At 39.4% G+C, this 16447-nt stretch overlaps 1 protein-coding gene across 1 annotated transcript; it reads left to right on the top strand.

Moving 5' to 3' along the window:
- Positions 1-447: 447 nt before the first annotated feature.
- Positions 448-16084, top strand: LOC306737137 (polyamine-transporting ATPase 13A3-like; the record flags this gene model as incomplete). The annotated part of the gene is made up of 31 exons (XM_079218838.1): positions 448-498; positions 2073-2246; positions 2546-2719; positions 2945-3015; positions 3175-3258; positions 3399-3468; positions 3571-3705; positions 3829-3895; positions 4148-4282; positions 5494-5658; positions 5839-5996; positions 6137-6325; positions 7250-7311; positions 7843-7993; positions 8293-8415; positions 9191-9341; positions 9548-9668; positions 10173-10297; positions 10448-10611; positions 11290-11421; positions 11561-11640; positions 11750-11792; positions 12324-12433; positions 12631-12727; positions 13077-13149; positions 13493-13670; positions 14162-14343; positions 14751-14839; positions 15041-15121; positions 15330-15425; positions 15902-16084. 31 exons carry the CDS (start codon positions 448-450, stop codon positions 16082-16084), a joined length of 3714 nt encoding a protein of 1237 aa, XP_079074964.1.
- Positions 16085-16447: the final 363 nt, after the last annotated feature.

Raw genomic sequence — 16447 nt, 5'->3', positions numbered from 1 at the left:
TAGCACAATGCAGCCAAAATGAGGCTGTACTTCAATCTACATCTCAGCTAATGCTTGATAAACAATACAAGAAAACCACAATAAAGGGAGCCGATAAGCTTTGAATATGGTGTCTGTTTAAGGTTCAGTCAGGTTGTTACTAGAAACTGAAAGAGATAGCTCCTTTAGATGGCTCTTTAGTTACCAAGTAGATATGAAAAATTGTCTTTTAATGCTTTATGTAGTGAATTAATCACTCACTTCCTTTCCCTGTTTGGGTTTCTTTTTGCTTCAAGTCATAAAACTGAAACTTTTTATGCCCTTGACCGAGATTAAAGTTGCAAAGTCTTAGCTGACCTCACAGAATTGAAAACTTCTATGATAAGAAAGCTCCAGCGAGTAAAGCAACTGTTGGAAATAAAGGAAATAAAGTATTTCCTTTTCTTTGCAGTTGTTGCACTTCTGACAATGAAGACGAGAGAGGTGATGATTATAAACCAGGGTCTGGAGGATGAGATGGTAAATATCACTTCTCATTTTAATAATGCTTTACCTGTCAACACTGTCTTATCGATTGAATCATTAAACATTTTTATATCGTAAAAGAACCGATTGGTGTGTGATTTTCAGTTGGTGTGCTGAATACAATCATTATGACCTGCTTGGAGGGAAATGGAGGATGTCAATCACAAGTGATACAAATTAGGGATTTGTAGCATTTTGCCTTTTAAAGGATATAAGTCATTTGTTTATCAGTATGGATTCAAATTAACGTAGCATTTGATTTGAATTGACAGCCACAGAAATCACACAAAGTAATTTGGAGAAATAGAGGGGGAAACAGCTATCTTTACTCTGTTCCAAGTTAATAAAATCCACCAATCAGGTGCTCTAAAATTCACTTATTTGTTGTAGGCAGAGTTTTACCTTCAGACAGAGCAGAGCAAAGCCAAGCTGGCTGTTACCAGTATTTATGCTAAGCAAGCTAACCAGCTGTTGGCTTTAGCCATATAATTAACATACAGACATGAGAGTATCATGTGTATTTCCTCAAATGGAATAAACAATTCCTCTTACCACCAGAGTTTCAGCAGGAGATCGGATAAACACTAAAAACACCACTGGATTTGTTTTATCTCATTTATGGCAGCTGCAGTGTCATTAATAAGACAAGATGGCCATCAGCATGTGTCAACTTTAAAGAAAAAGGAAGGAGTAATTATTGTTTTAATCAGCCTGAAATAGCTGATAAAAATAACAAGACATCATTTAGCCGCACTTGCACTGGACAACTTGTTCCTTCATTACAATGCACATCATTTTATAAATTCAAGCCCACATACAATGTCCTGTTACTGTAAATATTCCTGAAGCACCAAATGTGTATTACTGAAAATAGTCCCCGACAAATGAAGTGTTTACTCCTGTATGACTAATGTCAGCTGATAAATACAGTGCCCAGCTGTTAAAGAAAAATAAATAAGCTATTTTTAATAGAATAATATTGCCCTATTTCATAGAAGACATGTTCCAGTAGGAGAAGCGCAGATGTAAATAATGAAATGAATAGAGTCTGAATTCAATTTAACTGCTCCCTGGTAATGCGCATGCTGGCTTACTGTCACACTTTTTAAAGTATTGCATCAGAAAAGCTCTATTGAAATGTAAATGTGGGAAAAAGTTTTACACTTGCTTGAAGTGTTTCCTTTGTCAAAAAAGACTTGCATGGATCATGGAAACACCTTTGGCGAACAAATTCTAACGTAGCGAAAACTGGTTTGCAACCTCTACATCTCCAACTTTTCCCCGGCAGGTTACAGCCATGCCGAGTTTATAGCGCCAACTTCTGTAGCCCAGTTTATCGCGACATATGTTGTTTTTTCAACATTGAAAAAGTTCCCTTAAAATCCGCTTGCCAATTAAATAGAAACAGGGCCACTGTTGGGTTTGGTCTTCCATGGGGTTTGTTGTCAATAAGTAGAAAAGTATCGGCTTTGTTTTAGGATTGTATTTAAATGTCCCACTTCACAAGCTAAAGAGCAGTATAGTCGTCCCAGCCCTCAGTGTGATAACATCCGTGTTTGGCCGTGCAGGAGGTGTGGGGTTACCAGCCCTGTCTGTGGAAGAGGGTCCTGGTGGGTGTGGGTGCTGTGTGCTCCGGCGGTCTCCTGCTGCTCCTGCTCTACTGGCTGCCTGAGTGGGGTGTTAAGGGCACCTGCACACACACCTCGCTGAGGGACGCACACACACTGCTGCTCAGGACCACGGTAGGAAAACGACAGAATTTCTTTTCTTTTTCCACATAATATTTTTGCAAGTTGTCTTCAAACAAGGAAAGTCATTTAAGTAAATTCAGCATTTTAAAATGAGGCTATTACAAAGAAACAAACAAGAAAAAGTATTTACTATATACATATACTTTATATGTGGCTGAATCCACTTTGCTCATAAATCCTTCTGACACGTGTTACATTCTTTGACACACACGGCGAATTACGCGCCAAATTATAAATTCTGTGTGGTCTAACAGCCAAGGAAAAATGAAATTGTTTATATTACTAAACAGGATGAGTTCAAGCAGTGGTTTCGAGCCAAAGTACATGTGATGTCGGCTCCAGGGAAGAGACCCTTTGACTGCTTGGATCTGCAGTCCACGGCACAACTGCCTAACGGAGACAAAGACCACGGCATCAGCGCTGTGCGCGAGGAGCATCATGGGGCATTTAGACAACTTTTTCAGGTGCCTCAGTCGAGTCTTTTTTGCTCTTCATTATTTGTTCCTCATCTGATGCTAATTCCAGAATTATGTTCAGGAATTATTTATCAAAAAAATTATAAATTATTTTTTTATAAAGACGTGCATTTAAGGGGCATTTTGTGTCCCGAACACTAATTGGCTGGTTTTGAAGTATGTCTGTAAAGTTCTGACACAGTCAATATCTGACTATCTCTTTCCCCCTCTTAGATCCACTCCTTCACCCACCACAGTACTAAATACTACTGGAATGATGTGATACAGAACTTTGAATTGTACAAGTAAGAGTCCAGATGAAAAACAATGTGCTTGTATTTGGAAATGGTTTATTATATCTTTGCTAAATAAACTCAATGTCTGATATTGAATAGTTGGTACAGTATGCATACTTTGTGTGTTGTCTGTTGCTCAGTAGAAATGAATGTGTGTGACTCTTCTAGAGGCTTGGAGGATGTAAAGGTGAGCTGTGCAAGCATCCACTCTGACCACAGCCCTGGACTTTCTAAAACATTGCAGGACTACAGGTACACACAGATTGGATATTTACCGACAGTTTGTTCTCTCATCTCATATACTACTTTTCTTATTAACCATAGAGCAAGCATCCACATATAAACTGCCCCAAAGGCATGTGACCATGCTAAAAACTTTTTTCTTCTATTAGGAGGTCATTTTTTGGGGAGAATGAGATTGCTGTAAGAGTGCCATCTCTATTCAAGCTCCTCATAAAGGAAGTGAGTTCAGAGCTCTAATATCACATCTGACACTTTTAGTTTTTAGCATAGTAACACCACCAATGCTACTCTTTTACATGATTCTTTCTCTTCCTCCATCAGGTCTTGAACCCCTTCTATATTTTCCAGCTCTTCAGTGTCATCCTTTGGAGTGCTGAGGACTACTACTATTATGCTACAGCCATAGTTTTTATGTCTATGATTTCAATAGCTACCTCACTGTACACCATTAAAAAGGCGAGTCATACAGGACAGCAGTTTTTGTAGGACATGTCCTTCATAATCTTGTGCAGAGAAGTCTGTATTCAGCATCTTGTGGGTCTCCATGAGTCTTCTGTGATACTGTGTCTCTTATTCCAGCAATATGTGATGCTGCATGACATGGTGGCTGCACACAGCGTGGTCCGTGTGTCAGTGTGCAGAGGAAGTAAAGGCATGTTTTACTTTCTGGCTATTAGTGAAAACAAAACTGTCAATCATTCAGGAATGAATCATGTTGATGTCTTAATGTTTTGAAGGTGTGATAGTGTTTACATTTGATGTAGTATTGTATTTAAGTCAGATTATTTTTCTGTTTTGTAATACATTCATCACATTATTGATCTCTAGTAGCTAGTCATGATTCCCAGCAGAGAGACTGTCTGATTTCCCCTACTCACTGTCTTAATGTTGTTCCTAGATATTGAACAGGCCATGTCAACAGATCTTGTGCCTGGTGATGTCATCATTATTCCAACGAATGGGATGGTCATGCCCTGCGACGCTGTGCTCGTACATGGGACCTGCATTGTAAATGAAAGCATGTTGACAGGTCGTATATCCTTATACTTATACTATCACACACAAAATCTTAACCCAACGTGTACTTGATAGCTTTTCCCGGAGCTTATCACAGCATCTCATGGTCTTCATCAGCAGACGGAGCTTACTCAGTTCTCATGGAGTTTTCCTGTTGAACGTCCTGGGAAAAGCTAGCAAATGGACTTTGAGTTAAGATTTTTTTGTCAAACAACTATTTCCAAAGTTCATCTTAACTATGTTATTTTTGTTTTGTTTAATTATTTAGCCACACAAGAGATAACTGGTCTTCACAAAAGTGATTTACCACTATTCTTGAAAGATTATGGTGCTCAGCTTGTACTATTGGTACTACAAATGCAACCAGCTGATGTGTTTTAGTCCTTCCACTGCTACTACTAAGAATGTTGTAGTCAAGACCACCTAAACCGAGACATAAGTCACGAGACAAGACCAAGACGTTGAGGGGTTAAGCCCAAGGCAGGGCGAGTCCCAAACTGACACAGTTACAATAACATGTGCAACATGCAAACCAGAGGTACTTCTTAAATTGATCTGAAAGATTCACATTCCCACAGAAAAGTGAAGATTCCTTTACATTTACCTCTTTATTGCCATACATACTGTACATGAGAAATATCTTGATGAAATAATCAAAAAGCATTGCAGAGGTGAATTAAATGTGTGGACATTTTCCTTTGCTGTCAATGAGCAATCACAGTTAACAAATAAATCTGAAAATTCCCAGGCAATTTAGTGACATCTGCACTGTTGTGTTCTTGAAATAGAGTCCAGAGTCCTTGAGGCAAAACCAATTAAAGATGCGGTAGATTCCAAGACAAGACCAGGAAAGACCAATAAATGTGGTCTTGAGACCTACAACTTTAGCTACCTGAACTAATATGAATGTCTGTCACAAGTAATAATACAACAAAGGTAACTATGTTTTTAAATCTATCGTGGTCTATCCCTCTGTGCCATCCAAATGTAAGCCATCCACACAGAACATACTGGTTATTTTAATAGAGCATTCGTTCTTTCAATTAAACCCAAACTTTGAATTCATGCAAGTGAACCAAAAATGTATTTTGTCACATTCCATGGCAACTTTCTTGGTTTGGTGAAATATTTTTGTTTATTCATTATTTTAAGTGCGCACAGCTCTGCAGCTTCTGTTTTGTTTTAAGGGGTTTTATTTGATTTTAATCCTCTGTCCATCTTCAGGAGAGAGCGTGCCGGTTACCAAGACAAGTCTGCCCAGCTCAGGCGAGGAGGCGGCCAGTAGCTTCAATATGGAGGAGCATAAAAGACACACCCTGTTCTGTGGTACCCACGTCATCCAGACGCGCTTCTACGCTGGAGAGCTGGTGGAGGCTGTTGTAGTCAGAACAGGTGAAACAGAGGGGAAAAACAGAGTGGGAATAACAGCTTATAGACTTCATTATGAAAACAGCTTAGATAATTTGGCTTCCGCTGTAGACTGAATGCCCTCAGGATTGACATATTCAGCCTCTGCAAGTAATTGCAAGAAGATGAAAATAATCAAATGTCATCCCTTATGTGTTGCCACAGGCTTCAGTACAGAGAAAGGCCAACTTGTGCGCTCCATCCTCCACCCTAAACCCACAGACTTCAAGCTGTACCACGATGCTTACCTTTTCTTGTTGTGTCTGGTGGGGGTGGCGGGCATCGGCTTCGTCTACACCATCATCCTCAGTATCATGAACAAGGTAACCTATTCTTCTGGTACATTGCTCACATTGTAATGTTTCATTTAGGATGCTGTATCTCAAAGAGACTTTAGGCTCCTATCATCCTATAGAAATCCTTCTTTGTCAGTTATTGATGGCTCCTCATCGATCTCATCCAGGTTCCAGCTAAAACCATCATCATTGAGTCTCTGGACATCATCACCATCACCGTGCCCCCCGCTTTACCGGCAGCCATGACAGCTGGTATCGTGTACGCGCAGCGTCGTCTGAAGCGCGTCGGCATCTTTTGTATCAGTCCTCAGAGGATCAACATGTGTGGTCAACTGAACCTGGTTTGCTTTGACAAGGTAGTCTTAACCACCCTATGTTGCTATCTACGATTGCTTATTTTAGACTGAAGAAAGTCCTGACTTAGAATGCATAAAAATTAGTTACGAGGCATCCAAACCCACTTCCAGTTCAAGTACAAGTACAAGGAGGATGACTTCATGGTTTTACGACCGTCACAATCACAAATTTAGATGAATCATGATGTCTTGAGGCAGGGATGTAGTTGTACATTGATTCAATTTGGCCACAACACCAACCATAACACTTTTAAATTATGTTAATGATTATTGATTTCGTTGGAAAGCATCTTAATCTATAATGTGACTTTGAAATATCTAAAAATAAACGTTCTATTGCTTGAAACATTCCTTTCACTATATCACATTGGCCATGGAGATACTTTTTATACTGTTGGTGGAAAAGGAACCATCAAAGTAGAGCTGAGACCATTATTAATTCTGGCAACCGATTAGTCACTTTTTAAGTGAAATGTGAATGTATGTCTTTTAGTTTTGCAATGTTGGTCACATTAAACAAGCAAATTGTCAGCTTGGGCTTTGTCATTCTTCAGCATCTTCACCGTTTGAGAAATTAATTTGATCAATCAGATTCATTCATATACTGAAAAAATAAAGTTTTTTTTTTTTACTTTTTGGATAGAACCACAACAGTCCATCCTTAACAAACAGCCAAGTGTGACAGTCAGCCAGTTTATTTTAAGAAGCTCACAGTTGTTTTTATTCATATGTTATATTTCTATATATCTTGTACATTGAGAAAAGAGATTAAGAAAGTTAATTTTATAATTTTACTTTTATGATTTAAACATAAAACAAAATCAATTTCTATACCTCTGAGAATTGAGGCTTATTAGCATTGATTTGCTACATTGATGCGTGATTAATACTATTTGTGTATTAAATGTCTATGTTTTCCTTCAGACTGGTACTCTGACAGAGGATGGTTTGGACCTGTGGGGTGTCCAGACAGCTGAAGGTGGCAGGTGAAAGATAGTCTCTTGCATTACTTGTCTTTTCGCAAAAACATCTGTATGAGTTTAACCACAAGAGTAACCGAAAACCAATATGACAATGTGACAATATGTACTGTGAGACAATATAAAGGGATCAAGAGATTTCTGCATAACGTTAAAACCGTCGTATTGTTTTTTTATATGATTTTTGTGGGAATGTGATGATTTGTCAGGTATTTAATTTGCTAGATTCACCAAAAGATGTATATTCCTGTTTGGCTATTTTATCTATAAACAGTTTCTCAGTTGATTGTTCAGTTTACACAATAAATAATTGTGCCTGCTTTAGTCAACCTACCTTCCTAGTACATTGGAGAAAGAAACATTCCCCGAGGCCTAAAACAAAACTGTTGTTTAGTTTTACTTTGAGCGCTATGTTTTTGTGTGGAATTATTACTATTTCTCACAGGACGTTTCTTAGTTTTTATATTACCTTTTAATTAGATTCAGCATCAGCCACTTGATACAGTATTATTCTTCTCTCCTACCTTCCTCTTCCAGATTTTCTCCCCCAGAGGCTGATGCAGCGAAAGAAAGTCTGGTTAACACTGTATTTGTGGCCTGCATGGCTACCTGCCACTCTCTGACAAAGATTGAGGGCGAGCTCTCCGGAGACCCTTTAGACCTCAAGATGTTCAGCGCTACAGGCTGGGTAAGCAAAGATTGTCAATGTTTACACATAACGCGCTCAGTTACTGGCACCACAACTAGCTGGGATACTGGTCTGTACGTGAATTAAGTAGCACCACACGCATCGCATTGGCAGAGAAAGCTCTTCTTGGCTAAAGTGTTTACAGTCTGGTATCATGGATACTTCCGCATGAACAGCAGAAAATGCCTCCTCCTTTCAAGAGGAAGCATGGACTAAGGTTAGACTAACCCTAAAGGAGTCTACAAGCTCAACAGCTTATTAAGATATCATATGATCTAATTTTTGTTTCTTTTTGTTAGATCCTAGAGGAGCCCACAGAGGAAGAGACTGCACTCCACAACCCCATAATGCCCACAGTGGTGCGACCTCCAAAGCCCTCCGTCCCTGAAGCCAACCAGAACAATCCAACAACTCACAACATGGTACAGTAACACTCCATATCATTATTTTGTGATCAGTATATTTTTCTATAGCTGTGATAATAATATAGTTATAGTTGCCTGACCCCAAATTATAACATTATCAAATCCTTGTTTTTCCCCTCAGTAAGTTGTCTTTTATTTTTTATTTTTACAGCAAATACTTTGACATTTTGGAAAATACCCTTATTCGTTTTCTTGCAGAGAGTTAGATGAAATGATTGATACTCGTGTTTTTATGTTACATATGAACCTACTGCCAGCAGCTGGTTAGCTTAGCATAACATAAAGACTGGAAACAGGGACTCACTAATTAACACGTTATGTCATGTTCGGTCAATCTGTAAGCGTAAACAAACCTGTATATTTTGGTTTTAAGGGAAGGGGCAGTGCCTTGCTGTTGTGGCAACCTCACAGTGATGACGTGACTCCAGGCGCTAGTTGAAAGATGGTTCGACAGAGCCAGGCTAGCTGTTTCCCCTTGTTTCAAGCCTTAGCTCACATGTCGAAGTGTCCCTGAGCAAGACACTGAACCCTTAACTGCTCCCCGGGCACCTCACAGTGCATGTTTCTTTTCTTTCTTTCTTTCTTTTTATGCTAAGCTAAGCTAAGCTAACAATCTCTTTGCTGTTGCTCCATATTTAACATACAGACATGAGAGAATGGTCTTCTTATCTAACACTCGGTCATTCCTTTTACACTGACTGGGAAATAAAAACTGATTTGAAGTTGTTGTTTTTGCACCGATCATGTATACAGTGTGTCTTTTTCTCCTCAGTCCTGTGAGATTGGTATTGTGCGTCAGTTCCCCTTCTCCTCGACCCTGCAGAGGATGAGTGTGGTGATCAGGAGGCTCGGTGAAAAACACATGAATGCTTACTTGAAAGGAGCACCGGAGGTTGTGGCCAGCCTCTGCAAACCGCACACAGGTTTGACCCTACCCCTCTATGTTAAAGGTTTGGGTGGATATTTCCTCCCTTTATTTGTCATCACTGAGGATACACAAAGTAATCAACAATAAATAATACAATAAATAATACAAAGTAGTGTCTTTGATTAAGGCCTCTATTTCTCTTCCACATACTGCACTCGACTAACAAAGGCCAGACTGACATGGCTCTGTCACTCTCTTCAGTCCCACAGAGCTTCACAGAGACTCTGGAGACTTACACAAGGCAAGGTTTCAGGGTTATTGCCCTGGCACATCGACAGTTGGAGTCAAAACTCTCCTGGCACAAAGTCCAGAGCCTCAGCAGGTACTCCTCCCTCCACAGATAACATTGTGCACACAGCTACTGACAGAGACCTCAAATCAGGAACTGTTATAAGTTAGCCTTCGCTGAAATAGCTTGTGTTTCCCGTTCTGATATCTGGAGGATTTGTTGGATAACTGGTCAAACATAGATCAAATGACATAATGTCCAAATATTTACAGTGCTGCTTGTACTAAAACGTGAGAAGAAGCATTAAAAGCGTCAGTTTTCCCACAAACCTCAACCATGTCAACTGTATTTTGTTGTTTGGTTGTATTGCTAGATAGCAAGTCCATGTCACCAATTTATTAAAAGCAACAAAGATCATTTCTGCTTGTGGATGTTTTAAATCATTCCGCTAAATGTAGGACATATTTAAGCAGAAAGGCAGGACATATAAGTAATTGTTCTCAGATTCTATAAAGTGACTTGAAACATGCATTTTGTACGATATTAGTGAATACATAGTGTCTATGATTTATTGTTTATGATATTTGTTGCTTTTAGGAACCTGATAGAAACCAACATGGAGTTCCTTGGTTTGATCATCATGCAGAACAAAATAAAAGAGGAGACTGCTGGGGTTTTACTTGAATTACGGCAAGCTAACATCCGCACTTTGATGGTCACAGGTAAATCAGTTTCGAGATTTTATTCACTAATTAAACTTTTTTTAATGTTTTGTCATCATTGCATTGACAGCTGATATGTAAAGGAGATAATTCTGAAATTCAAATTCAGTATCTTATTTCCCCCCTTTTCTCTCTTTTATCCTCTGTTAGGTGACAACATGTTGACGGCGATATCTGTGGCTCGAGACTGTGGGATGGTTCGTGCACATGAGAAGGTCATAATTGCGGATGCCGTGCCTCCTAAGGATTTCCACCCTGCTAGAATCACATGGAATTACACTGAAAACCCAGCTCAGACCAACAATGGCAATCAGGTGAGACAAAAAGCCTCTAAGTAATGAATCAAATCAACATATAAAAACACAAAATAACACAATAGATAGCTTCTTCATTGGAGATACTCTTTGTTGTGATCTATCTTTGTTAGCCTGGGAAAGTCAAAACTGCTCCAAAAACAATTTGAGCTTATCATGATAGGCTTTTGTTTTCATGCCCTGACCCGTCGACAGCCAACTCTGCGTTATCAATTCTTGTGAATGCGATATCTCCGGAACGCCTGGAGGGAATTGCTTCAAATTTGTCCTCTTGCACTCAAGGATGAATTATTAGATTTTGGTAAACAAAGGTCACTATGGCCTCACAGAACACAATAATTCATATGCTTATTATGACAATTGAACACACATGTCTAACAGGATCAAATTAAGTGAAGTAATGAAATTTGGGATAAACATGGATATGAACTGCAGTCTGAGACCTGCATAATTATTTGGGCCTCAAGTGGAAATGTTCTAAAATATTTGAACGAGTTCAATTAAAGGAATAAACACTGCAGAGTTTGGTGAAACTACTGAAAATGCTTTGTGTCGTTCATTATTGCAGAGCCTGTACATGCATTACACTCCCATTAAACCTTACACAGTCATGCAAGATAAAACAGTTTGGTAGTTTTCTGGTGTTCTCGTGATACTGACTCATTGTTTCTCCTTCAGACTGTGGAGATAAACCTCGAGCACGGGGTATATGACAAGAGAGTTACTCAGCAGGAACCAAGCTATCACTTTGCTGTAACTGGCAGAGCCTTCGCTGTCATCACTGAGTACTTTCCTCAGCTCGTCCAAAAGGTAAAGGTTCATCTTCAGACATACACATGTTCAGATTTGGTATTAGGTAGAGCAGTTTTCGTTTCTGTCTTACAGCACTGGTATCATGTCGTTTGGATTCTGTTGTAATTATTTGTCTCTCCACCTGGGGGCGCTGCAGCTCGTGCTCAGAGCCACTGTGTTTGCCCGCATGGCTCCAGACCAGAAAACTCAGCTGGTGGAAGTGTTGCAGAGCATTAAGTGAGTCTCTCATTTGTTTGTGGCTTCAGTTGTAATCTGTTGATGATCATGTGATTGTAAATTCATTACCACTGGAAAATGTACAACTTTCACCCACTCCAATCCCCAGCTACACTGTTGGGATGTGTGGTGATGGAGCAAATGACTGTGGGGTAAGTATGGACTTATTTTGATTCAATATGCACAAATCGTAACTTCTCAATATACTTCATCCCATCGCTTGCAAGACTGATGACACCGTTGTACACCAGTTCACATGCATGTGTCTAATTGGCTCTTAGGCTCTGCAGAAAAATTGACGTACCACTTTGTAACACATGAGTGTGAAGGCAGTGGTGGATGGCTCCTTTACAAAAAAATCGTCAACTATCCAACAATTAAGAAACATTTTGTCTGAGTGTTGACATTTTTGTACAATTTAAAAGTTGTAAGTGGTATATCCAGACCTACATATATCCATAACATAATGTAATGTTTCTGATGTAAAACCTTTTATGTCAAAGTTACTAATATGATACTAGTAAGTAGTATTCAAAATGTACAAATATTTCCACCTGAAATGTAGTAACAGTCTGAAAATCTAATTATACAAATAAAAGTCACATTTTTGTCACATTGAAACTCTTATTGGCAATATTTTAATAAAAAGTGATGAATCCATGTACAATTTCTCTCTGTCTCAGGCTTTGAAGAGAGCTCACAGTGGGATCTCTCTGTCTGAGCTAGAGGCCTCCGTTGCTTCACCTTTCACTTCCACCACCTCAAACATCTCCTGTGTCCCCAACCTCATCAGGTAGCAACTCACTCCTCAGGGGAAATCCTACAGATCACAGAATATTTTCTTTGACAGTGGAACATTATGTTTTATTCTGATGGAATTAAATGAACATTTTCAGTTTTACTTTTACATTTTGGTGGCAACTATGAGGATTGTCCTTTTAACTTGTATCTGTTCAGTCTGATTATCTCTAAATGTCTTGCCTTCATAAGAGAGGGCCGAGCTGCCCTCATAACATCGTTCTGCGTGTTCAAGTTCATGGCTCTCTACAGCATCATCCAGTACCTCAGTGTCACCTTGCTCTACTCGGTAAACACCTTGAATTCATTTACCTTCAACACAATTCAAAAGAAAATTAAGAAGGGGAAAAACTCTTTTTTTTTCTCATTGAGATTGTAATATGTTTGATGTTTCCAGTTGCCCAATTATTGGTGTTTATTCATGTCCTTGGTGTTTTAAATTTGATGGGGGGAAAACAAAATGTTCTTTACATGTTATTGAATGTCCTGCATTTATTGTCTTGCGTGGTTTGTGCCATTGAGTTACAAACACTTGTACATACTTAAATGAGATTTACATTAAAGCTGAATTCAGTGAGTCTTATAGATTGAATGGTTGTAGATCCATTCCTGTGATTGTTTATTTCCTGATATTGTAGATTCTCAGCAACTTGGGAGACTTCCAGTTCCTCTTCATTGACATCGCCATCATTCTCATCATTGCCTTCACAAGTGAGCAGCGTGAAAACAATGCTTTCCATCAATGTTTGAATTTGATGGCGTTAGATAAAAAGCAATTGATTCTTTGTTGAATTTTAAATTTTTAACTTTTTATTTTTGTATTTTCAACAATACAATCCTTAAATAGACATAATAATATAATTATTATACTAGTTTTGCTTGTAGCAAGTATAAATGCTAACCTTTACATACATGCACATCTACACCGACAAATGCTTATACATATACACAACTATCTACATCCATATACATTCCCGCATAGCATACCCATATATACCGTAGCAATGATTTATTTTAACTCACAGTATTAACACGCAGTCACTTCTGTCTTCAGTGAGTCTGAACCCGGCATGGAAGGAGCTGGTGTGGCATCGCCCGCCGTCCAGTCTGATCTCCGGCCGGCTGCTCTGCTCAGTTCTGACCCAGATCCTCACCTGCCTGGTCTTCCAGGTCCTGGCTTTCCTCTTGGTACGACAGCAGAGCTGGTATGAGACATGGACGCCTCAATCAGAGTGAGTAACGTACCTGAAATTAGATCCTGCCAAATGATGACTCAGTCACTCACTTGTTGGTTAATATATGTAAATCCTGTAAACAGTCTTTTGTCTCTGCCTTTTCTCCAGCTTTGAAATAAATGGTTACATATTATCCTCACTGCACACTCCACGCTGGTTCCAAACTATTATTGCTGCCCACATCCCCAATAAAGAAAGAAATCAAAACAAAATAATGAGTGAAGCCAACTGTCTGGGTGGTTAATTTGGCTAATGAAAAGAATTGGGTAAAGATGAGGCTAATGAAAAGAATTGGGTAAAGATGAGCAAAAATAAATAAATTCATATAGTATCTGCCTGGGAAATTATGGTTGGATACAGTAACATATTTTAAATAAGGGAAGTAGACAAACAGTTGTAAAGAAAGCAAAAAAAGTATTGTTTTTCCTAATTTCTGAATGCAGAACTTTCCAGAAGTTTGCATTAACTCTTTTCCTGTCCTCCTTTAGTGCCTGTAATGTTTCCAGCTCCAGTCTCTCTCTCAGCCGAAATGTAACGAGCCCCCACGACCACAAAAACATCAAGAACTACGAGAACACCACCCTCTTCTACGTCTCCTCCTTCCAGTATTTGGCTGTAGCCATAATTTTCTCCAAAGGAAAGCCCTTCAGACAGCCGAGCTACAAGAACTGTAAGACTTATTTGATTGTGTTGTAGTAATGATTTATTGTCAGAGTGATGCATATGGAAAGAGATTATAATCAGCATAGAAACAAGGATACATTTGCCAGGCACATTTTGAGCTGGAGTAGTATTGTCAATGCTTAAAAAGCATTACAAATCAAACAGAAGAGGTATTTTTAATTAATAAAGATTATTAAGATATTATGTTAGATAGAACGCTGATTGAAAAGTAAACTGTCATATTAAATTCAGTTTTCAAATTAATTAATTAATTATGCATCCATTCCTGTTTTAAAGCCATACTTCAATATGAGTATGACAATACAATCTCTACTGGCACTAATCACTTATGTGTGATACACTTGCAAGTTGAAAATACCGTTCAAGCTGGCATCACTAAATGTTTTTTATCAGGGCCGTTCATGCTGTCCTGCATCGGTCTGTATACCTTCGTCCTCCTCATCATGCTGTATCCTGTTCCCGCCATCGACAGCTTCCTGGAGGTAAATTTAGTTTTTCACCTTTTTGGTTTTTGTTGCGCTACCTGCTCCAAAAGATGTAATATAAGTCCCGGTTGTAGATTTGAACAGTAGAAACGTTTTGAAACAAGAGTGAAGGTGTAACGCCGACTGCTGGGAAGGTGCATGACGTTGATGTGTGGTTTTGTATTCAGTGCTCTCTTCCTGCTGCTCTGCTCCACTCAGATCGTGTGTGTTCCCCATGACTGGCGTGTTACACTGGTCATCATTGTCATTGTCAATGCAGCGGTGTCTTTCATGCTGGAGGTACGAGACATCACACCCTGCAAGCTCTCTATGATTGATCTGCTCTTTTAATTATGTGACTTGCATGCATTTATTTTTTTCTCCTGCCAAATCAATGGATCATGTTATTTATTTATTTTTCAAGTTTCTTTTTGAGTTATTTCTCTGTGGCTATAACCCAATCTTCACGATCAGCATATTCTGAAGTTACCACTGAAATCTCCCGTAGATTTTGATCCTTGACATCATCTTGCGGAGGCTAGTTTTCAGATGCAATCTGGGGGCAACTCGCCCCACAGAGCCGCTCTCTGCTGACACACCTCAGGTTGGGAAGCTTTTGACTTCACTTTTGTTTTGTTTGGTTTCACTTTAATTCAACTCTTAACTCTCTAAATTTCTTGCTTCATTTTTTCCTTTGATGACCTGTTACATACTGTATAAATAATCAAAAAACGTAATCGAATCACACTGAATACTACATGTTGTTATTCAATAGCTCATCTTTCAGTTTACTACAATTTAATTTGGTCTTTGTGTTGAGAATTAATTTCATGAATCAATGGTCTTTTGGGCCGTAACTTGTTCCTGCAACTTAACAAAAAAGGAATAACATAGGCTCTTGAAAATAATGCAATAACCAGTGTAATAACTTAAAATTGTCAACCAATCCCAATATTTCCTCCACAACGCATTGGGTGCTTTGGTCAAAAATGCCTGAGGATGGTCACTCACACATTCAGCAAAGATCATGGAAAGACATGTATATTGCTGACTGTGTTTTCATTCTTTACGTGTTCCCAGGAGGCCAATGATCGCTGGGGCTCGTCCTTCCTCTCCTGGTTGTTCTGTCGGAGAAACAAGCCCCCGAGGGCGTGCTACATGCACCTGGCCCTGGAGCTGCTGGATGACGCCGACTGGCCTCCCAGACCCTCCACTGTCACCTACGCCAGCGATCTTCCATCCCACATCTCTGGCCCCCTCTGACACCAACGTGGTCAACAAGCAAACTACTGCAGACTGAACCTAAAACTTTAGCTTGAGTTGAGCTCAGAGATGTGACAGATGCTCAGATGATTGTGTGTGGGATTTGGAACCGACTGGGTGCCCGCGACCAACCCAGGTGCCTCATTAAGGTGAGGCGTCCTATTGCAACGAATGACCGGCACCGTGAGCTGCTCAAACAGAAAGTTCTCTTTGTTTCGGGTTAACCTCATTAGGAAAGACAAACACTCTGCACTTGTCACACTGCCGAAACCGGAGCCAGAGGCTTCTGATAGTTCAACACTTTGGGAAATATGCAACGCTTATTCGCTCTCTTGCTGAGAAGACTGATACGAGAGTGGTATC

This window comes from Taurulus bubalis (assembly GCF_910589615.1).
Source record: "Taurulus bubalis genome assembly, chromosome: 1".
Lineage (NCBI taxonomy): Eukaryota > Metazoa > Chordata > Actinopteri > Perciformes > Cottidae > Taurulus > Taurulus bubalis.
The sequence above is the reverse complement of the archived record's forward strand: the minus strand, read 5'-3'. Positions and strand labels throughout refer to the sequence as shown.